This window comes from Eublepharis macularius, chromosome 17 (genome assembly GCF_028583425.1).
Source record: "Eublepharis macularius isolate TG4126 chromosome 17, MPM_Emac_v1.0, whole genome shotgun sequence".
In the NCBI taxonomy this organism is placed as follows: domain Eukaryota; kingdom Metazoa; phylum Chordata; class Lepidosauria; order Squamata; family Eublepharidae; genus Eublepharis; species Eublepharis macularius.
In genome coordinates this window covers 4,924,590-4,950,095 of record NC_072806.1, presented here as the reverse complement: position 1 = coordinate 4,950,095, position 25,506 = coordinate 4,924,590, and the positions used below count along the sequence as shown (strand labels likewise).

The window sequence follows — 25,506 nt, the reverse complement described above, 5'->3', positions numbered from 1 at the left end:
TTCCCCCTTCCCAGAGTGGAAGGGGGGGCAAGCTAATCCAGGACAGAAATCTAGAGGTTTGGGAATACAGCCAGGCTACAATCTGGTGGGGTCATAGGCGAAGTCAGGGCAGAGCTTGACAGGTCACACAAGCCAAGCCACTGTAGAATCTAGCAGATCGTAGTCAGAGTTAAGAGAGAAGCTGGTGGGTTTTGGTTGGAATTAGGTAGAACGTGGTTGTTGTGGGTTTTCCGGGCTGTATTGCCGTGGTCTTGGCATTGTAGTTCCTGACGTTTCGCCAGCAGCTGTGGCTAGCATCTTCAGAGGCGTAGCACCAAAAGACAGAGATCTCTCAGAGATCATCGTTCTCCGGCCGTGAAAGCCTTCGACAATAGGTAGAACGTGTTTGGTCATATGCAGAGCCAAGGTAGTATCCGGTGGATCATGGTGGAAACCAGGAAGAACTTGATGGGTTGTGGACAAGGGGCGAGGGGGGCAGTCCCTGGCGCTAGTTCTCTTTAAACAGTTTCCCTGGCTGGACCCATAAAATACCGATTGCTTGTGAATCTTCCTGCTGATTGACAGATATACTTGGGGCAATGTGTGTAAACTTCATTACTGCATGGACTGTGCTCCACACTTGAACAGAAGAGTTTGGGGACTTTTAATCTGATAGAGCTGCAAAACAAACTTAGAAAGGAAAATGAAGAGTGTAATAAACTAGAACGATCAGAGAGGGTTTAGGGAGGAGAATCAGAGTTAGAGGTGGGTAGTCGGAGCAATATCTCCATTCAAATAGGAAAAAAATCTCTATGCATACAGGCAAATTGGAGGCCTGTCACTCTTCAGGTTAGAGAAGGAGAGGAAAGAGATGGGAAAGTCGCTTGATTAACAGGATTGCGAACCTCCAGGTAAAAGCTGGTGATCTCCCAGAATTCCAACTGATTTCCAGATGACAAGGAAGAAATGGCTGCTTTGGAGGGTAGACTCCATGGTATTATACCCTGCTGAGGGCCTTCCCCTCCCCAAACCCTGCTCCACCCCCAAATCTCCAGGAATTTCTGGACGTGCAGCTGGCAACCCCATGGGTTAACCTGTCTGAAAAAGAACTAGAGGAAAAGAATATTGTTGGCCTGTTTGAAGGGAATGAAGTCAGCCATTGCTTGGCCTATAATTTGAGTACTTGATTGGATCAAAATCTATCTATATAAAGAAGTGTCCTGACTGACTCATCAACGCCCAGCCCAACCCCTGGACCTACGAAATTTGGGGAGAACGTTCCTTTCATGATGTAAACACCCACTAAGAAGGGATTTTAAGAAATTTGCCACCTAAGGGGGTAAAAAGAGGTAAAATGTGTTTTCCCAAAGGGATGCAGCTTCCCTGTGTGGCTGGCAGGCTGCTGCCTGCTTGCGCCCCTGCCCACTGCCAGCTCGACCACTCTTCCCCGATTAGGCTAGCCTTTCAAGGTCATCTGCATATGCAGGCTGATTGGGCTTCACAACATTCCACATCTCACGCCCCCCAACAGTTGGAACACAGAGATCATTTGCATATGCAACCTGATTGGTCCTCACCCCCCCCCCCCCCACATTCTAAACAGTATGCAGTTGCTATTGGGAGTCATTGAATGTATCTTGAGGTCAAATGCACTTCCCAGTCTTCCCCTAAAAGTTCACTAGGGTTGCTAACTCAAACAAACCAACAAACCACACAAACCAAAAAATGTTACATAACCATAAGTACTGTAACTGGATTTAAAGTAGTCAAATATCGTAGTGAAGCACGGGTATCAAGCTAGTATACAATATAACAGCCACGGTGCATGTGCTTGCTGGGTTCGGTTTGCACCATTGTATTCTTCTAAAAGTTTGCATACCTCTGCTCCTTCCTTGATAATGCAGCCATTGTCTGTGTTCCTTTTGCCAGCCCACCTCCTTTCTTGCTTAGAGACTTCTGCAAACTATGGTAAACTGTTCTTGAGCTGACAGTGGCAATAGCTAAAAATGGTAGGGGACAATGTCAACAAAATATTGGTAGCTATCCTTCAGTTATGTGGTTTCCTCCTCCAGCTACAACAATCTGATTTTTTATATTTACATATTTCAATGCCTTCTCTTCCATCTTTGTTACAGAATCTCACAGGCCAGGAAAATGAGAAGGAAAACTTTGACCAGCGTTTCCCATCCCTTTTCAAGAAGGGCCGGAGGAAGACAGTGGTGCGGAACCTGGGGAAAATTATCTATTACTCCAAGGTCAAATTTAAGTTTCAACACTGTCAGGTAAGTTCTGTGGAAGGACAGGAAATACCAGATATTCCTTGGGGAGGCACAGAAAGAAGAACCAGGAGTCAAGAAGACCAAGAAGCTTGGACATCAGCACCTGGACTCTCCCAGGGTTTTGGAAATGCAAGCTGAAACCTTATAGGGGCCTGATGGAGCTGTATAAGGGGAAAATGAACTTTAACTCTTCCCCTTACTAATCAAAACCAACCATTCCTTTCCTCAGCTATGGTTGCCATCCTCCAAGTGGGGCTTGGAGATCTCCCAAAATTACAACTGATCTCCAAATGACAGAGATCAGTTCCCTTGTAGAAAACGGCAGCTTTGGAGGGTGAACTCTGTGGCATTATACCCTGCTGAGCTCTCTCCCTCCCCAATCCTGCTCCCCCTCCCAGGCTCCATCCCCCAATCACCAGGTTTTTCCCAACCTAGAGGTGGCTACCCTACCTCCAGCACTGTTATAAGAACTCAAAGGAACGGGTGGAAGGAAGTTGATTCATGAAATCACATAGCCATGGAAGAATTAAACCCATTCTCGTCTCGCATTGTGGCTGCGAACTGGGTCTCACAGCCTTGACATTTACATTTAAATGGTGTAAGATCCATGTTCTATTTCTCATCTAATATGTGCATTGTGAGTGAGTGGTGCTCTCAAGTCATAGCTGACTTACGACAACCCCTGGCAGGGTTTTCGTGGCAAAAGACTATCAGAGGTGGTTTGCCATTGCCTGCCTCTGCAATGTTGGTCTTTGTTGGAGGACTCCCATCCAATTACTAACCAAAGTCAACCCTGCTTAACTTCTGAGATGTGACGAGATCAGGCTCACCTGGGCTAGCCAGGTCAGGGTATATGTGCTTTATTCTGCAATAATAACTTTTAAAAAATGTTCTTCCTGTTACAGGAGGTGAATGACTGCTACTTAGAACTTTTCCAAGCTTACCTCTATTTTCAATCCCTTGGTCCCAATGGACTCACCTATCAGGTAAGAGAATCTCAAAAAGTTTGTTGGTTGCCTAAATCTAAAAGCAAATGAACACGCCAAACAAGTGAGAGGTTACTTGCCAATGGGCAGAGAGAGATTAGGCTTTATGCTGAGGAAGCTGCCAATACCTTCCCAAGAATAATAAATTATTTTGTAAGCCAAAGGCAAGACAGATGTAGGTTTTGTCTGGGAGAAGGCCAGATAATTAAATCACAGTAGAATCACTACTTGGGCTGAGTCTGAACATAGTATGAAGTGCATGGCATACGGGGAGGGACTGTGATTCAGGGCCCAGTTTCCAGACACAGGAGTACCCAATTCAGATTGGAACTATGGGGAAAGGGAATTTATGCTTCCCTCTACATCATTTTTCCAGCGAACAGAGTTGCCAGTTGAGCACAGGCAACCAGGCCAATTTAGCTACTGCACCACTGGAAGGCTTTTTGGTGGTAGAGAGTGCCCTCAAGTCATAGCTGACTTGTGGCGACCCCTGGTGGAGTTTTCATGGTAAGACACTAACAGAGGTGGCTTGCCATTGCCTGCCTCTGCAACCCTGGTCTTTGCTGCAGGGAGGCTTACCATTCCCCCGCTGGGGATGGGGGATCCCCTGCTCCCACCCTTCCACCCCTGCGCCCACTTACTTGGCTCGTGGGGGAGGCATGCCCCCCCAAGCAGCAGTGCGCGCCCCCCCCAAGCCACCCTGCACACTCTGAGCTGCAGCACATGCTCCTGCACCCACAGCGGGCCCGTTTTGGGGAGAATTGTGCCCTGCAGGGCCCGATCCAGCCCTTGGCGAGTGCGGGAGCGCTCCCGGCTGACGTGACATCGTCGCAGAAGCCAGGAGCGCGCGCATGAAAAGGAAAACTCCCTGCGCGGCAAAGTGAGTGCCAGGCTCCCAATCTCTCGCTGGGGGAGTAAAGGGAACTGGCAAACCCTCAGTTTGGGCTCCAGGGGACCTAGCACCACTAATTGCAGGTCTCCCATCCAGTTACTAACCAAGGCCAACCCTTCTTAGCTTCTGAGATCTGATGAGATCAGGCTCACCTGGGCTATCCAAGTCAGGGTGGAAAGCTTTTTAAGGGCTTTTAAAAAGGAACTGGTAATTGCTATACTAGTTAAAGGTTTTTAAAAATCTCAAAAGCCTTCTGGTGAGGTGTTGGGGAAAATGGCTTCCCTGAGGGACTGGTGGTAGGAAAACGGCACCGAAGTGTGTGGGATCTTTGAAAGCCCGCCCCTTCCCATCCAGACAGCATGATAAGATTCTTGGACTTCATTCTTACCAAAAAGTGAAAAGTAGATTTGAGAGAAAGTGTATTGAGGATGGGAAGAACCTGGATAGAGGATAATTAGAGCCAGGGCTTTTTTTCTGGGAAAAGAGGTGGTGGAACTCAGTGGGTTGTCCTCGGAGAAAATGGTCACATGGCCGGTGGCCCCGCCCCCTGATCTCCAGACAGAGGGGAGTTTAGATTGCCCTCCGTGCCGCATGGTGCGGAGGGCAGTCTAAACTCGCCTCTGTCTGGAGATCAGGGGGCGGGGCCACCGGCCATGTGACCATTTTCAAGAGGTTCCAGAACTCCGTTCCACCGTGTTCCTGCTGAAAAAAAAGCCCAATGTCATGTGGATAGCTGCTAAAAATAATTGCTCCATTTTGGAAGCAAAAACCTTCATATGGAGGTAGTCTGTACCAATGTTCTGATGCAATTGTCCACCTGTGACATAACGTAGTAAGGGTCACCTTTGATGCAATCTCACGTTTCTTGCTGGTACATGGTGCTCCAAAGCCACACCAGACTGTGACGCTAGCATGAGGTCACTCACGATCCCTTTTCCACCTGCAAGCAGCCCATTTGGAGCTGCTCTTCATTCCAGCTTGGATCCAGTCTTACCTACAACCAGTTCATCCTCAGTTGATTCACGCCCCCCCGGTCCCTGTATCTCAGTGTTTCTCCAAATAGCTCAGGCTGAATTATGTGGAATTATTTTCCCATGCTGTTCTCACAAACACCTTGTGAAGTGAGAGAAGTTGATTGGCCCGAGGTTGTTCAGGGATGTATTCCTCCTCAAGGTTGTTCAAGGCCATGTGTTTGTGATTCACACATCAAAAAGGGAAGAAACACTTGGTCCACAACCTCTTGCCTGCATGCAAAGGTCATGTTTTTAATGCAGACCTCTGTTGACCTTGCTGAGTCATACCTTTTCCCACACTCCCTGGTGACGGCCCTTCAATTCATCACAGAAAAACCAGACAGCCCTGATTTCATGCTTGCTAGAACCACTTTCTCTCTGGTCCCATTGGAGAGTTCATTCAGGGGAGTCAGTTGGAAATCCTTATTTGCAGGGGTCGTTTCGTAGAAAAAGAGCTGAAGAACTCATTAGCATAAATCATTAGCATATGCCACGCCTCTTGCCACCACCGGAAGTTTGTCGTTAGTATAACTGATTTGCATATGCCACACCCCCTGGCGTCACCTATTCTGGCTGTTTGGGACCCAATCCTGGTCATTCAGGGCCGAAATTGGGTCCAAAATGGCAAAAAGGGGCTGAAAATGGCTGAAAAGGAGCCCAAAATGGTCAGGATTGGGCTGCTGATGAGTAGGAGAGTGATCCACCACCTGTCAGAGGCCCGATCCAGGCTGTTTCGGCCCCAATCCAGGCTGAAACGAGCCCCAAATGGCCAAGAGTCAGGAGGGTGGGGCCACCTGACATGTGACCTCTTTGGGGAACTGCTGGAACTGCGTTCCGAAGCGTTCCCCCTCGAGGTGAACGGCCTGCTTATTTGTAATAAGACGAAAGCTATAAGAACTTGTGCGCTTTAATGTACTTCTGTGGAAGGTGTGTGAACTCAAACAGAGCCACTTTCCATGTTTCTGTACACAAATAGTGTGTGTTTTTCTTATTTTTAAGTGTTTTTCCCTGAGGCAAACATTAGAACCAATGCTCTGTTCTGATTCTTTGAGAGACATGTCCAGTTCAGAGCTACTGAATAGAATTTTAGAATTCATGGAAATGTTACGCAGGCAGATGAATCTAGTTCATTCAAGTAGGATATGAGGGAGTAGAACTGTACCTGGATTGTACCACTTCTAACCACAGCTAAGAGGGGGATGGAGGACTGATATGACTGAATTACCCATAGACTGAATCCCTGCTAATAGAAACCTAGCACATCAGGGTGAAGGGTTGTAGGCTATCACATTATTATCCCACCAAGGAGCTGAGGGTTGCATACACAGTTCTCCGCTCCTTCATTTTATCTTCACAAACAACCCTGTTACGTAGGTTAGAATGAGAGAGACAAACAGTAAAATCCTAAGCAGAGTTACGCCAGTCTAAGCCCATTGAAGTCAATGGGCTTATACTAGGATACCAGTGAAAAAGAGTGTCTCATCTAAGGTCACTTGCTCAATTAGCTTCACGGACGTGCGGGGATTTGAACCCACTCAACTCCTGATTGCATTCTGCGTCCATACTGGAAGCTTAGCCTAGCCCTTCTGCTAACACGCTGGTTTTTCTTTTAATGTTGGGATGCGTCCCTCTTTGGGGAAATATTGACTCATGAGAGCCCCCATTTGCAGTTTGATACATTGCATCTAGGAACAATTATAGCCGCTCTCCTGCAGTCCAAACGAATGAGGCCTTAGACTCGTAACATCCAAATCTGTTCAGAGGACTGTATATGATTAAAGTGGAAGTGCTTGGCAGAGGGAATTGGATTAATGTGCAACCACACTGCAGATAAAGGAAATAAGTTGTGTTCTTCTGCTGCAGGGACTGCTGCCTTTGAAAGAGCTCCAGTTGAACGAACTTGAAAACCTAAAGGGGACCGAGGAGGAAGTTCATGCTTTCCGAATTACAGGTGAGGACGCTTCTGTTTTCATCCACTCCTATAGTGGGTCCCCTGCCTTGTAATCTTATCATGCAGTTTATTACCCAGTTAAACAACAAACCACCTTGGGATAAGGCACCAGGGACCTCGAAAGGAGGACTTGAGCCTCAGGATGTAGATAGAAAATAGAGCGGGAAGATACCCCCAAGGGTCATCTAGTCCAACCCCCTGCAACCCCCACCCCCCCACTGACCTGCCCCACTCTAGGCTCTGAGGAAGGCAAAAAACCTCCAGGATCCCTGGCCAATATTGCATTCTCTGTGCCTCCCAGGGTCCTAGTTAAAAGATGGAGCTGCTGGCCGACTCTCGGCTGCCTTGCAGTTCCACCACCACAAATGGCCAGAAGGTAATATTACAGCCTCCCTCTATACTCAGCAGGGGTCAGTGACCGAGGATGGGCCAACAGAGGCAATCCAGATGGAATTGCCTGTACATGGTAATTAAAAAAGGACACTGCTGTGCTCTTGCATCTTTACTGTGTGGCTTGCGCATGCATGTACTCAGTTGCAGAGAATCTGCCTTGGATAAAGCTTCAGTCTCTTTCTCATGTAGATGTGGTTGGGAAAGACCTTGTCCAGAGACCTTGGAAAGCTATTGGTATTGAGAGTAGATAGAGAATGCCATGCATGAAGAACAGATGGCATGACTTGGTATATGGCAGCTCAATATGTTTCTCTCCTCGGTAGGATAACTTCTGTATCACAGCGGCAAGCAACGAGGTAGCTGCTGTAGGTCAGACTCCCTTCCACACCTGCCCTCTTTTCTCTCCCTCTCTTTTCAACTTTCTTCTGAGTCATGCCATTTGACAGAAACCCTTCCCAAGAGAATAACCTGCAAGGCTTAGTCATCCCTGAATTACTACAACTGCTTCTTGGCTGCTGATCATTTAAACAGTGGGAGAGAGTAAACCAATAAAGATGCAGCATGTGGCCAAACCCCAGTGAGTTACACAGCTCTGGCTGCCTACGTGCTTCCATGCCAGATGTGTCTTATAATAGCAACAGATGTCGAAGTGTAATAGAATCACAGAATCATAGGGTTGGAAGGGATCTCTAGGATCATCTAGTCCAACCCCCTGCACAATGCAGGAAATTCACAAATATCCCCCTCCCCGCACACACACACACACAGTGACTCTTACTCCATGCCCAGAAGATGGCAAAACACCATCAGGATTCCTAGCCAAACTGGCCTGGGGAAAATTGCTACCTAATCCCAAGGTGGCAATCGGTAGCGATTACCCTGGGCATGTAAGAAGGGGCCACGAGGACTAAGCACTGATGTAACCCTTCTTGCCCTCCCTCTCATGATCTGCCTAGGTTCACAGAATAGTTTCACAGAATAATATATGCACTGAGGAAGGCGGCACGTTGCTAAGAGTTCTTCTGGATCAGTCCCATGAGCTATCTAGTGGAACATCCTGTTTCCTGCCATGGCCAATCAAAGGCCCTTCTAGAAGGCCTACACATAGGGGTACAGAGTTTGAAGATTCCCCTTGTTGTGGACTAGAGATGGGCATGAACCGAAATACAAACCAAAGTTCATGGTTCGTCAGAACCATGAACTTTAGGCTGGTTCGTTTGGTTCATTTTTTGGTTCATCACTGCAGACAGCCTGCTGCCGATCAATCAGTTTCCTAGGCAATAGAGGATGGACTTCCCATAGACCTTCTGCTGACCTGGAAGTGGCCTTTTGCTGACCTGGAAGTGACCTTCTGCTGACCTGGAAGTGACATTTTCACGAACCAAATGAACCGGTTCATGAACTGGGGCAGGTTCGTGGAAGTTCGTGGTTCATGAAATGTGACGAATCACGAACCGCACAGTTCGTTTTTTTTCCAGTTCATGCCTATCTCTATTGTGGACTCATTAACAACTGGCATTCAGAGGTATACTGCCTCCGAACATGGACATGTCATGGCTAATATCCATTGATAGACCTATCCTCCAGGAATTTGTCTTAATTCCTTTCTTAAGCAATCTCAGCTAGCCCAGCCTTGTCAGATCTTGGAAGCAAAGCAAGCTCAGTCCTGACTAATACCATTAATAACAATAATAACATTCGATTTATATACCACCCTTCAGGACAGCTTAATCCCACACTCAGAGCGGTTTACAAATGTGTTATTATTATCCTCACAACAATCACCCTGTGAGGTGGGTGGGGCAGAGAGAGCTCTGAGAGAGCTGTGACTGACCCAAGGTCACCCAGCTGGCTTCAAGCGGAGGAGTGGGGGGATCTGCTGCTCTTACCTACTACACCAAACTGGCTAGTTCTTGGATTGGAGACCACCAAGGAAGTCCACGGTCACAGCTGGGGTGGAGACAGGCAATGGCAAACCCCCTCTGAATGTCCCTTGCCTTGAGGTTGCCATAAGTTGGCTGCATTGATGGCAAAAAACAAAACTAATAGCCATAATTACATCCTGTTGCAGTGAGTTCCATAAGTGAACAATGTATTCCCTTTGTCTTTCCTGAATCTATGGCCCATTGACTGCATGTTCTAGTATTATGGGAAAGGGAGAGAACAGGTCTCTTCGTTCCCTTTCCCCATACCATGAATGATTATGAACATCTATCCTACAGTCCTATCAACACAACATGAAACCTGTCAGCACAAGTTCGTTTCCCCAATGGCGCAAAACAGCATGTCTGTGGGGCCATTTCAGTTTGGGGAAGATGGTGTGCTGGGGGGGGGAGAGACTTAACCCCCCCCCCCCGGTCTCAACATGCTATGGTTTCAATCTGAGACGAACCCTCTGTTCCTGAAAATCTAAATTTAATCTGGGAACTCCAGGACTCAAGGCAAACCCAAGAACAGTGCATCAAATATGCAGCATATTTGCCAGGACGTAAACCCATTAAACTCAGTGAAAAACACGCTTTGGATTGGGCAATTTAGGAAGTTATTTGTTCGATCAAGGTTTTATGGTATGCCAGTAAAAGCTTCTGAACAGAAAAATAACTGTCCTTATCAAACATTTCTGATCACCGTTGACACCAAGGTACACACAAGCGTCAAGGCTTGGCTTATAGACATTTCTGTGAGTTATGAGTAAATCACCTTGACCGTCTTTGATAGCGCAACAGGAAATGTCTGTCGACTGCATTTTTACTCCATCTATTCATTAATGAACAGTGGGAAACAGACACAGTTCTCCCTTCTTCGTGCAACAACCTTGTGATGTAGGTTAGGCTGAGAGAGAGAGATACTGGCCCAAAATCACCAGTGAGCTTTAGGGAGCTTTTGGCACCATGTTGCCATAGACCAACACTACAACCACAACTGTAGAAATATAGCAACCTCACCGAGTAAGGAACGATGGCTCAGGTCTTGTTGTCCTTCTCCCAGAGATCCCAGGAGGAATCTAAAGCCCTGAACCTTCCCCTCAGAGCCTGAAATGCCAGCAGCCGTCTACCAATCTTCCTAGAGGCTGCCGAAGAGGGAAATGTGTCCTTGTTGTCTGGAATTTAATCTGAACCTTTTTCTCTTGAAGCCTGCAGTCTCTCTCTCCTCCCTCCCACCCCGTATTTTTTACTTTTCAGCTGGAATTGCCTTGGGGGGCAGGAGGCGGCATGGTGATCTTAGATTGCAGAGGGGAAAAGTTCATGCCCTCTGACGAGTCCAAGAAACAGCTTGTTATACCAGCATCTGCAAAACCTCAAGATTTGTACAATCTTTTCTGGCCCAATCACAAACTGGGGCATTGCAGAAATTCAGAGTGCTGAGTGTAGCATAGTCTCCCAACCACAGCCACTCCCAAAACTCTGACAGGGATTCATTGCTGTGCCTCGACATGCCTGGTGTACAACCTCTCTGCAATGTCTTTAATTTGCACAGAAACGGAGTCTCCGGTTGCTTCCGTATTCCCTCCCCCGAACAGTATCATGGGGGTGGGATGGCTACCGTGCAACATGGTCATGGAAATAACATCGTCCTGGGGTTGTCCTCATTCCAGGTTTCCCCCGGCTACACTGCAAGGTTTCCCAATCATGCTTTGGTACAGTACTTCTAGGAAGACTGTAACCCAACCAGGGCTGCATCCACACATAGAGTCTCTCTACATGAGACATTTGACACGTGAAGAACATCTGTCAGGAAATGCAATGTTAGCCAGGAAGGATAGTTTAAAAAGGCAGAGCCGGCGGCAGAGCAAAGGCTTTGCTATACACTGGAGCAATGTGAAGGGGCTGTGAAATGCCAGAAGGGAAACTTCAGCCCATGATAACCTCTCCAGGTCCAAGCCCGGCTCCGGAAGGCAGCTCCAGCTCATTTCCATCCCTTGCTGCTCTCTGGCTGCAATCCCACTCAGTTTTAAACTGGAGAGGTGAAATTAGAATCATAGAATCATAGAATCATAGAGTTGGAAGGGGCCATACAGACCATCTAGTCCAACCCCCTGCCCAGTGCAGGATCAGCCTAAAGCATCTCTGACAAGTATTCATCCAGCCTCTTCTTGAAAACTGCCAGTGAGGGGGAGCTCACTGACAGAGCCTTTGGGGAAGATGAAATTAACAAACCCTCTGAAGAGCGATCTCTGCCTGCTTAGTCTTTTTAAACTACACTTCCTGGCTAACATTGCATCTCCCTACACTTAACCAACATGCCCTGAGGCATCACGTGTAGAGAGACTCATTCTTATAGCATACATTTGTGCTAGGGTTCTCTTGGGTGTGCAGCATCTGGGGCAGTTGCCCTGGGCCCTCCTGAGGGGGGCCTTGCAGCCAGCTGTGCCAGCCTCTTCCCTGGCTGCCCCCATGGCTCCAAAGGCTTCACTTGGACAGCCAAATGACAGATTAGCTATAGCGTTGTCAGGAGGGATAGGGTGCTTGGAGATTCCCTGATGTGGCAGAGTTGGGGACTCAACTGAGGAGGCAGGGAGTAAAGCCAATGATCGTGCCTCCCTTTCCCGCTGGTTAGGGGCCTGGGGGGAATGAGGAAGAAGCAGACCCCTAAGCATGCAACCTGCCATTTGCCTTTTTGCAGTAGCAACAATTTCAGGTGTGCAGCAGTGGAGAGGCCTTGAATTTTGCCCAGTGCCCTAGAATCACTACAGCCGTTTTCACACTGCTTACCAGCCACGGAACATGGCGCTAAGCTCCCGGAACGACCGCTTCTTCCTGGTGCAATTTTGCATGAGACCATTATTGCGCGAAATCGTGCCAGGAAGTCGTTATTGCGCGAAATCGTGCCAGTCCCCTGCATTTGTGACGGAATTCACTTGTCTGGGCAGAAAAAAAGTCAGTTGCCAACGAGTGCTATAATGTAACAACAGTGCAATAAGTTAGCGATGTGCGGATACAGCCCAGGTTTGGGCTAGGTATGGATGGGAAAGTACGGATTTCCACAACTCTCTGCCCACCCATATCTGATGCCATGTCCCCACCTCTGAAAGGATAAAAAAAGCCTAGCAAAAAGCCCGCTGCTGGTGTGAGGAATGGTAGTTGTAAGAGGAAAGCACAGAGAAAATTCCTGGGATGAGGCTCCATTGCCTCTGCAAATGCAGCAACAATGAGAGCAAAACAGGGAATTATCCCTGTACGGAAACAGCTTCTGTGTGAGAGAGGGAAATGAAATATTTATGTGCCCAATGAGATGCGTTAATGGGTAGAAGTAGCTACCGCGCATGTGTCCTTGATAAATATTGTTTTGTCCCTGGTCCTGCTTTCTGCTTTGCATTGCTTTTGTTTATTTCTGGAGACACCCTCTTCAAATGTTGGCGTGCGTTGGTAGAGCTGTCAGTCTTTCACGCCTGCTTCTGAATCTGGAGGGGGAGGGACGGATGCCACTTAAGCCCACTCTGATGTCATTATGCACGCTTTCCGTTTCAGCCTCTGCAAGTGGTGAGGTTTATTTCAAACTGACAGCCAGTCTTAAGACAATTATGTCTCTCTAGTATATCTTTAATCCAAGGTAGGGGAAAGTGCTCCCAGGTAGCAGGTGTTAGGAAAAACCTTTGCCTGAGAGCTGCTGCCAAAGCAGACCGTACTGAGCAATGCTCAGTCTAAGACAGCTTCCAATGCTCATTTGGTACAAAGGGCATCTTTGTGTTTTTCCTGGCTCACAGACATGCCAAGAAGTTCAATTCATCAATGTTGCATTAAGCACTGAGTGGCCAAAAAGCTCCTAGGAAGGCCAAAGTTATTGTTCTGCTGATAATGATTTGTTATGACGGCTTGCTGAGCTGCTGGCTTATCTCGGCTCTCCAAGCACCACCATCGAGCTCGTTTTAAATCACACCTGGTATTCATTTTCATAAGAGCGGGTTAATCAACAATCAATCCTTCGCATCAGTCATATCCTGCCTCATGGAAGCAGGCTGTTAACTTGGCTGTAGTGTTTATTGTAATGACTGGGCAGGGGTGTGAGTGGAGAATGGCTGGAAATACGGGAACTGGCAGGAACTCGATATGCTGCTCGGGCGTAGAAGAGAGCTGCAGAGGGGGTGGCCGGAGGAAAGTTTGTGGCTCGTTCTTAGCCTCCACTCCAGCTCACCAGTTAAAGCACGGATCTCGAGTAGCTGGCCTGGAAAAGGCTTTGCCAGAGACGTTGGCTCGGCTGCTAACTTCTATTTTGATTCTTGCTAGGTAGTTCCACTTGTGGAAAAGAGGAGGACAGTTTTTGCCCATTCCCTCTTCTTATTGCAGCCTCCCCTGTTTTGCTCCGGGGGGGGGGGGGTGCACCCTTGAGGACACAATTTCGGGGGCCACAGAAGGAGAGGGGCAAAGTTGCTGTCTGTGCAGTGCAGTTTCTAACATGCTGCATAGGATCTAAACCATTTCTGTCAATCATGGTAGATGATATAAGGCTACATAGACCAATACTTGGGTTAATAGAAAGCAGTTTAAAATGACTGTAAATGTAAATTCACCAAGTCTAGGCTCACCGCCTATAGCCTAAGTACATTGATGATGATCATATTAATTAAATATTATTATTTAATCATATTGTCTGCGGGGTTCTATGATCTTTCTCTGTACTTGTGTCTTGGCTTACTCGCTAAAGACATCTGGGACTGCCATGGGCCAGATACAGACAGGCACAAATAGCTCCAGACGTTTCTAGCAAGTAAGCCAAGCTACAAGGAAAGGTCATGATGAACTGACAAGGAGACTAGATAAACAGCCTAAAGAGGAAATTCTTTTCTCATTATTCGCAGTGAGAAAAGAATTTCCTCCGGAGTGTTTTTATTGAGTGTTTTTTTTTAAAAAAGGCAGGATTCTGCCCAATTGTGATACACCATGGCTGAGTTACATGCACAGCAAAATAATATCACAAGTGTTGGAGTGCAAGAGAGCGTCCCCACCCCAAAGACAAATCAATCCATCACCCTACGTATAGGGAAAAGGGCAAAGTAGGGGGAAAATTTCTCTTTCTTCCTGGTTTCTACGTGCAGGGAAATTTTAATCTGTGGGATGCATACATTCCCCCTGTAGTGAGACAGTCTAAGAAGGACTCTACCACATACTTTTGCTGAATGTATTTTTCATCCCTAAGGTATGTTGAACATGAAGCAAAGCCCAGCCATGGAATCCCCACCAAGGGAGTTGCATAGGAGCACATATCTACCTGTTCTTTAACTAATTCTATTTTTTAAAATTGAAATGAATGCTATAAAAGTGTCAGCATTTCCTTTGCTTCTTTTTCTGCAGGTCCCTTGCTGAACCCATTGATCGTCTACTGCCCCAACAGGTCAGAGCTGAACCGCTGGCTTTACCACTTAGAGAAACAGATCCATTTAAATGGAGGCAACCTCGCCTTGCCCTTCCTGGCTCAGGTGAGTGTCTGGCTTTGGTGCCGACCTAGATGCCGGCAGACTGGACTGTTGTGCAATAGGACCAGTGGCTCAATATTAGAGATGGGCACGATCCAAAATAAATTAACGATCCAGCCGATCGTGGATCGGCGCCGGTGACAATCCCCAATAAACGATCCACACCGATCATCTCCTGTTCCCGATCCGTGGATCATGGATCTTGGAGGCCAAAGTGGGGCGCACTGCTATTCCCAGCTACGTGGGAAGGTGGGTGCTGGCAGTCGCGACCGGGCCTGGCAGGCACAGGGACATGGCGACGAGCCGCCTCCCCTCAGGGGGCAGGGGGTCTGGCCTGTTTGGCCATCAGAGCTGCCTCTCAGGGTTTGCAGGGATGAGATTGGAGTGCCCATGGCTATAGAACACCCCCTTCCCCCTCCCTCCCCTGGCTGTCTTCTCCCAACTGGTGACCGCTTTGCTGCTCCGTGGTTGGAAGGAAGCCCTGCTGATCAAGGAAAGCTGGGCTTCCATTCGGGTTTCCAGGGCAACAGAAGAAGGGCAAACACAGCTCAGGCATTCCCCTGGCTCCGTTGCCAGGGGAATAGATTGCTGGTGCCTGAGTGTCTGGCTTCCCGATCCGAGCACGATCACCCCGATCAAGCCCCGATCAAGGCCCCCCCCCATCGCTGCATCGTTGGCCGTGGCTGAGCACAATCCGCCGGGTCCCAATAGCACAATTGCCATTATCGTGGGGTTTTTTTCGATCGTAATGCGGATCGTGCCCATCTCTACTCAAGATAGCTCTTTGTTATGAGTTTGTTCTAATCCCTCCTTTCCCCAAGCACCATTTGCACCTCACATTGCTGTTGTAGCAATCTTGAGGAATAGAAATATGCCTTTAAAAAATGGGGGGGGGGGGTGGCAAATTGAGGTTCTCAAGAAGCTGAATTCTATACCCCTAACAAGATCTAGGTCCAATAGCATTTTAATAACAATAACATTTGATTTATGTACCGCCCTTCAGGACAACTTTATGCCCACTCAGAGTGGTTTACGAAATGTGTTGTTATTATCTTCACAACAATTCCCCCTGTGAGGTGGGTGGGGCTGAGAGAGCTCTGGAAGAGCTGTGACTGACCCACAGTCACCCAGCTGGCTTCAAGAGGAGTGGGGAATCAAACCTGGCTCTCCAGATTAGAGTCCTGCCACTCTTAACCACTACACCAAACTGGTGTGAAGGAAAATTGGACTCTCGAAAGCTCATACCTTGGAAATCTAGTTGTTCTTTAAGGTGCTATTGGATCTTGCTCTTCTACTGCAGATCAACACGGCTACCAACCTGAAACTATGCCTCTAAGAAAAGTTTGGACAAACTTTATTTGTTCTAGACTTGTTCCATTGTTTTACTGTGTCCAGTGTTCCATTCCACATCCTTCCACTCTAAATATTTGTGTGATGTGTTCATGGTGTATATTTGGATATGCATTTTATAGGTGCTAGATACATGTTGCAATCAATGCTTCCATAAAGGGAATACATACCCAGTTGAGTATCTGATGTGTACTCCCCCACCTATATCCAAGCCAAACTGTCAGAAAATGGGTTAAATGAGTGCACAGGGAGTTCTGTCTCACAACATGGACAACTGAGATTGAAATGGTGTATTCTGAGGAGAATTCCTAAAGGGGAGGAATTCAGAAGCGTACTTACTTGGCTGGAGTTGGGAAATACAGACAGCCTTGCTACTGCTCCTTTAGCATTCCAGAAGTTTTAAACAAAATGCTAAGCGCTGTTATCTGAAGGCCAAACGACATGTGAAGTTAGCGTTCCATGGATGGAACTTCAGACATGTAATTTGTCAGGGAGAAAGGAACTGAATTGGGGCTGTGGTGCTGGAGAAAAGGAGTTAATCTCCCACCTCCCTCCACCCCATTCACTGGGAAGGAAAAAATGACAGGCATCTATATTGTACCTCTTTTTTCTCTGTTGCGGCTTCAAGAACCAATTCTGATTGCGGGGTGCAGGTGATTAACTACACTCCCTTTGGTGCCGTGGCCTTGAGCTAGATCCCCCTCCCTCCCTCCCTCTGAGGCTGCCAAATTACACCTCTGGAGTTCATATCAAAAGGTTTCAGCATCACGTGTGGTTTGGCCTTAAAACAACCTACAGGGTAAAAGACTCTCATTTTCACACACATGCATCCATGATACACCCTCCCTTTCATTCTCCAGCCATGCTTCTATTCTGGCTATGCCTTTTCCCCCTATAACAAAAGTTTTGCCAGTGTGGGAAACAGTGAGTTAGCAAGTATGAACTGGAAGCTGTCCCAGAAAGCACACCTGTGAAGTTGACCCCCCCACCCAAAACATCAAATGCAAGACAGGTTGGCCACAATGTTTTTGTTTCGGCCCTGCCATCAGCAGTCCCTGGAAACTCCTTAGGGGAAAATCTCTTCTCTTGTGTTATGAAACTAGCTCCTTTCTGGTCAGTTTCTACACATGAGTAATTCTGCCTGGGTCAGCGAAACGGAGGATGTCTGGGATGAGACAGAGTGGAAGGAGTTTCGTGCCCACTCACAGTTTCCAGTCTCATAGATCCAGAGGAGTTAGCTGTGTTAGTCTGGCTCCTAACACCCGGTACAAAGAGAAGGTGTTCCGGCTTTTAAATCCTCTTCCCGTTGACAAAACAGACACGTTGATAATATTTTTACGCTTTTTTTTTTTTTTGCCAGAAAGGCATTCAAATGGCTCAAGGTTTAAAATCGGAGACATTGAAACAAAAGAAACTCTCAGACTAATTTACAGTACCTCGCTGTACAACACCTTGTGAATCAGAGATGAAAGAGAAACCTGCGGGACGGGTTGGCTGGCTGTGCTTAGGCGGCTTAGAAATTCCAGCAACCAGCAATTCCACTCTACTGGAACTCCATCTCTGTTTGCAAGAGCAAGAAGCCCAGGGGGTTTCCAGATGTTCTGCTTTGCCAAAGCCTGACTTGCTTCATGTTAGAACTGAGAATGCAACAGCTTTTCTGTTCTGTCTGTCCTGTGCGTCCTCCCAGAAGTTCGGGGTGATAATGTACGGTTACCCCTCCTCCATTTTATCGTCTCAACAACCCTGTGAGGTGGGCTAGGATGCGAATGACTGGCCCAGGGTCATCTAGTGAGGAGGGGATTTGAACTTGGATCTCTGCGCCTTGTGTGAGGATCTAAAACCATAAGCAACATCTTGTTTTGCACAGTGGCCAAATAGCATAGCAGGGAGGCCAAGGTTTCTCTGTTCCTGCTCCTTCATCATCAAGTGCCATTAACCCTAACCAGGGCTTTTTTTTCTGGGAAAAGAGGTGGTGGGACTCAGTGGGTTGCCCTCAGAGAACATGGTCACATGGCTGGTGGCCCCGCCCCCTGATCTCCAGGCAGAGGGGAGCTTAGATTGCCCTGGCGCGGAGGTCAATCTAAACTCCCCTCTGCCTGGAGATCAAGGGGCGGGGGCCACCAGCCATGTGACCATTTTCAAGAGGTTCCGGAACTCCGTTCCCCCACGTTCCCCCTGAAAAAAAGCCCTGACCCTAACCAACCCCTTATGGGGCTTTCAAGACAAGAGACAAGCCAAGGTGGCAATACTTGCCTCTGCATAGCAACCCTGGCCTTCTTTTTTTGGGTCTCCCATCCATTGTTGGCCCTGCTTAGCTTCCAAGCTTTGAGAAGCTTGGGCTAGCCTAGGCTATTCAGTCTGCTACTCTTGCTCCTTAGCGACTGCTGTTTAGAGGTATGTTGCCTCTGAACAATGAGGTTCCATTTAATCACCATGGCTTATAAACTGTCAATAGTCTCATCTTCCATGAATTTATCTAATTAAAAAAATGCCAGCAAATTCAGTTTGATCTCAGCAGCAAGAGTACTGTATGCACAAAAATGGAAAACGCAGATATTGCCTACAACGGAGGAATGGTGGATAAAGGTTTTGGAGTTTGCATCAATGGCAAAACTTACTTCACTGATAAGAGAAAAGACATTGTCTGCCTTTGGGGCTGAATGGAAGCTGTTTATAGACTTTTTACATGAAATAGATAACAATGATTTGATGATATCTGGATTTAGGGATTCGAATCATGAACGATAGAAAAAAGAGGGCTCTTATGTTTAACATAGAATAAGTGAGACTTTGAAAACGATATATATTTGTTGCGGAGAAAATGGGAACTCAACATGTACTTAGTTTTTTTTCTTTTTTTCTCTTTCTTTCTAAGTTATATTTTCTTTCTATTATTAGTTGTGTGTCTTGTTTGTTTTTTCATGTTTTATATACTGTTAGTGTGTGTTTTTAGATTGTTGTGTTTTTCTTATCTTTAATGCTTACTATTTATTTTTTAAATAAAAAAAACTACAGCAAAAAAAAAACAAACCCAAAAGAACAAAGTTAGCATCCATCACTTGCAATCCTGTGGCAGTGAGTTCCACAAGTTGATTGCATGCTACATGGAGAAGTATTTTCTTTTGTCTGTCCTGGGCAAGGGGAGATTTTAAGCATGACACTACACTTGATTTCATAACATTTAGGAAAGGAAGGTCAGGACCAAGATGGTGCTGAGTAAAAAAAAAAGATGTAAAAAAGAAAATATTTTGGATCCTGTGCAGTGAGTTGCAGCATTTATGCCTGAGGGGCTGGAGACACAGGCGGTGCCTTCAAAGGACATGGATCCAATCAGGTAACACTCCTTGAGTGCCCTGAGCTAATCTCCAGGTACACAGACAACGTACCAGAGCCAACAGATGCCTTTCAAGGGAGCTTCTCAGAGAGATCTGGGTGGCCTCTGTTTGCAAAAGGATGCAGGACTTTGATCCAGAAGGGCAGTTCTTAACTGAATAGAGTTGAGCCTCCATGCTCAGGGGCAGTATACCTCCGAATACCAAAAGACTGGGGACAAACCATTCAGGGAAGGGCTCAGGCCGTCACGCCCTGCTGCCTGGAAGCATCTGATTGGCCGGTGATGAAAATGCTGGACTAGATGGATTTTTAGCAAGAATCTTACAAGGCGTTGAGTCCCCTCCCCTTAGTGCCTTCCTTCAAGTGCCCTAGAGGGCCTGGGCCACTTGCCCACAGCAAGTCGATCTGTGGATGCCTGTGCCTGCCATTATTGTTTGTTTGTGTCTTCCTTTTAGAACGACTGGAAGCAAAGCTCCATTGGGAGAGAGCAGCTCAGGTGGTCAGTTCAGAACGCCCCTGTCCGGGAATGGAGAGGCACCCAGCGGGAGTCTCTGGGTGACATCCTTTGCGTCTCTAAAGTGAAGCTGCAGCATTTGCCCTGCCAGGTGTGACCTTCAGAAAGCAAAACTGTCTTTGGTTTGGGATGCATCTCTGTTAATGGCGGCTGTTATTCTTCTGGGAAAACAGGGCAGGTTTTGCAGATTGTGGCTTGGCTCACTTACTTGGGTCACCTGATCAGCTTTCAGGGCGCTCAAAATCTGGATGGTGGAGATGGAGCTCTGCGGTCAATGCCCCAGGCATTTGGGCAGAGCTGTGTATACTTTTTTTTTGTTAAAAAGAGAGAAATTCAGCGCCTTGGATAAATTAGTAAAGAGTCCAGTAGCACCTTTAAGACTAACCGACTTTATTGTAGCATAAGCTTTTGAGAGCCACAGCACTCTTCGTCAGATGCATGTTGCATCTGACAAAGAGAGCTGTGGTTCTCGAAAGCTTATGCTACAATAAAGTTGGTTAGTCTTAAAGGTGCTACTGGACTCTTTACTGTTTTGCAACTACAGACTAACATGGCTAACTCCTCTGGTTGTATAAATTAAACACATCTGCAAAATTTTGCTAGTTGTGAGAGGATCGAGGAGTTCTGTGGAGCATGGAAGTTCTTTACTAAAACATTAGAAATCATATTTTACCTGATCCTTTACTTTCAAAATCTTGCCAAGCATGACTTTTGTACTCACAAGCAGGGCTTTTTTTCAGCAGGAATGCAGTGGAACAGAGTTCTGGCACCTCTTAAAAATGGTCACGGAGGGCAATCTAAACTCCCCTCTGTCTGGAGATCAGGGGGGTGGGGCCACCAGCCATGTGACCATTTTTACCGAGGGCAATTTAAACTTTAAAAAACTCCCCCCTTGTTCCAGCTGACCCAAAATGACGTCATTGTGCGGTCTTGAGTTCCACCACTTCTTTTCCCAGAAAAAAAGCCCTGCTCACAAGGTTATCTTAGGAGCCACTTTGACTAGAAACTTGTTTTGGGGTTGCCATAAGTTGGCTATGACTTGAAGACGCTTTATACACATACACAAGATGATTTCTAGAAGCTTTATTCTGCAGCCTGTTGCAGAATGCACACGGCCCTGGCTTTAGGCAAAGGGTTGAATTGTGTAGCTTTTTGGTGCGTTCCACACTTGTCACTTGCACAGAACACCGTGAAAACTTTAGGCACATTGAAGCTACAGTGGTCACCCTGTGGGAAACTCAATCTTTTTTTGTCTCTCTCAGGAACAGCACGACCGCCTGTTGATCCTCTATCCTTCCACCCTGGTCATAGTATCTGAAGAACGCAATGGCCTGTACTTTAAGGTAGGGATCTTCCCAGACCGCCATTCATCTGTACTAGCATATTTATCATCAGCTAAGTTTAGCAGAGTTGCACCGCAGTGAATGTATTGCAGTAAAATCTCATTGCAAGATTTGCATTAACTTCTAGTTTGTTATCAAAGTACTGGTGTTAACCTTCAAATCCTTAAGCTGTCTGGGCCATGGATATGAAGGACCACCTCCCCCGCCCCCCCCATCAGTCTGCCAGCTCAGGTCTTCTCTGGGTACTCTTGCTTTCTGAGGTTGGTGGTTGTGGGATTTCTAGAGACGCTGTATCTTTGGAATTCAGTGGGAGATCCAGTTGGAATTCTCACTATTGCCTTTCAGAGGGTTGGCAAAGTTTGGGGGTGTTTGGTTTTTTTGAGAGGGGGGATGATTCTTTCAGTCCCTGGTCAGATATAATCTTGTCATTCCCTGTTGGTAAGCTGATTTGCTGTTGTTCATTTTGTCTGTTTTTTCTTGTGGCATTTCATTTGGTTGCATCTGGATGTTGTTGTTCAATTGGGGGAGCCGCTCGAAACGATTCATTTTTGGGGAAAGCACGTTCTCAATAGCTTTTAAAAAATAAGTGAAATAAAAAGTGCTCAAGGTGCTCCATAAACATGATCTTGTTGCAATACTCCTTACAACAGCCCTGTAAAGTAGGTTAGTGTTAATTATTCCCCACATGCAATTGGAGGGCTGAGGCTGACCTACAAATTAGACTTTCAAGAGGAGCTGCATGAATGGCCTCATTAGATTTTTTTTGCTTGTTTTGTTTTGAGGCTATGTTCAAGAGCCCCTTCCCTTCCTCCACCCCTCAGACTTGGCAGTCTTCTTCAGGTGCCATTCAACTAAGGGAGTCCACCTACACGTTTCCTGTACAAGCATCTGGTTCGGCCCTAAGAAGGAGTGCCTCTGTTAGAGGTGCTGATTGAATTCGTTAAAAAGGCAGGATTTGAACTAAGGACTTCCTTTCTTAAGCCCCGGTGCTACGCCCGCTCTCTGATTGACCTCCCCTGTCTTCCTGTGCGCTGGGCTGGTTTCTACAGACTTGCTTGACAAGTTGCCCGTCCAATTGTGCCATCAGAAATTCATAAGCACTCTTGACATGGAGGGACACCTTGCCCTTTCTAAAGAAAAGACTGGGTGGGAGGGTGGCTACGATGAAGTATCTTGGCCCTCTGGCAGACAGTGGCTTCTGAATATCTGGGGTTAAGTTGGGAAATTCCTGGAGATCTGGGAGGTGAAACCTGGAGAAACCTGGAGAAAGTGGGGTTTGGGGAGGGAAAGGACCTTGGCATGGCGTAATTCCATAGAGTGCACCCCCACCCCCCAAAGTAGCCATTTTCTCCAGGTAAACTGATCTCTGTGGCCTGGAGACCAGTTGTAATTCCGGGAGATCTCCAGCCACTACCTGGAGGCTGGCAACCCTAGTGGTTAAGCTGTCCTGGAACCCAAAGGGTGGTTGCTTCTGCATTCCTTTGAAGCTGGAGGAATAAGCTCTCTTGTGGCATTTAAAGACCAAGCCCATCTGAGGCCTAGTTCCCATGCCTGTGTCAGGGCTGTACCATTTCCACCTGCAAGGTTCAGTACTTCTCCATGCAAACAGATTATTTCTGCATTAATTTTTTTTAAAAACCCAGAAAGTCATCGAGAAGGGTTACTAGACTGGCTTCTTTATAACATGCAGTGGAGGGGATTTTTTTTTTTTGCATTTAGTCAGCTGATCTAGCTCCATTCGAAGTGGTACAGTCCAAATACAAGCTGACCACCTCCGTGAGAGCTAGCCTCTTGCTAACGGTAAAGAGAGCCCTGCTTTATGGAATGCCTCTTCCCTTACGTTTTTCCCCACTGCTTCATCTCAGAAATTGAAGCCTACCTTTGTGTTCCCTCTTTCTTGGATGTGATATTGTTTAGAACAGGCCTTTTCTGTGGTGGCCTCCCCTTTTTGGAACCTCCGGTCCAGGAAGACTTGTTAACTATTCGCCTGCTTCCATTGCTGTACCAAGATGCAAAGAGCACTTCTTAGCTGGAGCTGGCAACCCTAGAAGGGTTGAATTTTTCACACACGTGCTTTTGATCAAAGGCTCGTGCCTTTTACACTTGGGTATTGAAAGCCAAGCACAAAACGTACATTGCAGATCGATTCTCAGACCCTCCGATGATCCTATATTGATTAGGTCCATTATAACCAGAAGCTGTCTTGGGATTCCTTTGCAAAATAGCAAACTCCTGCAGTAAGTGGCTCCTCTCTGGATTCTCTGGTCACGTTGTGGGACAGTTGTTATAGAACATGCCTGTGGTTTTATGGGCGATGAGCTAGGACCCAACTGCCACAGACAGCTGGCCGAATTTGGGAAGGTTCCCAGAGCTTGTGGCCAGCTTTGGCCTCTAGTCCTTTCAATGGACATTGTCAGAGGGAATGTTTTGAAGGATTTGCCTGTTAGGTTATAGATTTGGGCCTGTTTGGATGTACTTTCTCTCTCTACATCTCTACAATTCACAGCAGCAATTGAGGTGGAGGAGGGAGCGTTGACTGTTAACAATTTCTGGGAGGGACCTGGAGTTCATCTGGAATTACAACTAATCTCCAGACTAGTTTCCTGGAGGAAATGGCTGCTTTAGAAGGTGAACTCTATGGTATATCATAGAGTGTAGGGAAAATAGAAACCCTAGAGTGACGTCACATCCCCGCTGAGCTCTCTGCCCTCCTCAGACACTGCTCCGAAATCTCCATGAATTTCCCAAGATGGAATAGTCAGCCCTACTAGCTTAGGGGCTGTAATGTGTAACCCCCAAGCCTGAGCAAATGCCTTGGAAGTAAAGTTGCCAACCTCCAGGAATTATGACTGATCTTCAGAATACAGAGATCAGTTCCCTTGGAGAAAATAGATTCAGAGGAGTTAGCCGTGTTAGTCTGTAGTTGCAAAATAGCAAAGAGTCCAGTAGCACCTTTAAGACTAAGCAGCTTTATTGTAGCATAAGCATTTGAGAACCACAGCTCTCTTCCTCAGATAAGATCACATCCCTCCCCAAATCTCCAAGAATTTTCTAAGCTGTTGGCAACCATTCTTGGAAAGCCAGTGGTCGTCTTTGCTCTTCATATGATGGGAAAGAAATGTTTGCTTTAATGTGGGATTTTTGGCAGAGATGTGCTCTTATGTGCCGGTGATTCATAATCCTGTGACAACACTGTGGGAACTTAACTTTCCATGGGCATGTCTGGGCATGGAACTATCTATTGCACGTTAAGTTCCCCATTCCAGCCTGCTGATACTCAAATCCAGACCAATCTGTGTATTACAAATCAACAAAAAGAGACAAACAAAACTAGGTCACTTTGGGCTTGGTGGAAGCTGTCAAGCGTGCTGCAGAAACTGCACCCATGCCGCTTCACTGGGGACCAGATAGTTAACATACCATGTAAAAAAATTTTGTCCTGTACTTCTGAGGAATTCAGAAGTGTATGCGGCTCCCCCTCCCATTTTATCCTCACAACAGCCCTGTGAGACAGGTTAAGTGGAGATAAAATGATTCTCCCAGGGTCACCCAGTAAGTATCACAGCGAAGGATGAATTTGAAGCCAGATCTTCTCTGCTGAAGTCTGTAACTAACCCGTAAGGTCCAGAGGAGTTGGCCGTGTTAGTCTGTAATTGCAAAATAGTAAAGAGTCCAGTAGCAACTTTAAGACTAGCCAACTATATTGTAGCATAAGTTTTCAAGAACCACAGATGCATCTGACGAAGAGAGCTGTGGTTCTCAAAAGCTTATGCTACGATAAAGTTGGTTAGTCTTAAAGGTGCTACTGGACTCTTTACTATTTTGTAAACCACACTGGCTCACAATAGCAATGCCTGCTGATGTTAGGAAGAGTAAAATGATAAGCCAGCTATTTTAACCAAGAGACAGAACCGCCCCATCTCTCAGTCTTCTCAGACCAGTTAAAAATCAGCCATATAGCACTTCCTGGTGGCCAGAAAGGGAATCAAACTGGTGTGTGTGTATCCTGGTAAGCCAATAAGGGGTACATTTGGGGGCTTTGTAAGATGCCTTGAACCACAA

At 46.7% G+C, this 25,506-nt stretch overlaps 1 protein-coding gene across 1 annotated transcript in view; it reads left to right on the top strand.

The window, feature by feature from the left end:
• The window catches only part of PLEKHN1 (pleckstrin homology domain containing N1), a 67,008-nt gene that overhangs the window by 23,149 nt on the left and 18,353 nt on the right, over positions 1-25,506 (top strand). The window contains exons 3-8 of the mRNA XM_055001026.1: positions 2,115-2,261; positions 3,164-3,244; positions 7,013-7,100; positions 14,783-14,907; positions 20,043-20,192; positions 21,364-21,444. Coding sequence (XP_054857001.1) covers positions 2,115-2,261; positions 3,164-3,244; positions 7,013-7,100; positions 14,783-14,907; positions 20,043-20,192; positions 21,364-21,444 — 672 coding nt within the window. The remainder of the gene's footprint in view (positions 1-2,114; positions 2,262-3,163; positions 3,245-7,012; positions 7,101-14,782; positions 14,908-20,042; positions 20,193-21,363; positions 21,445-25,506) is intronic.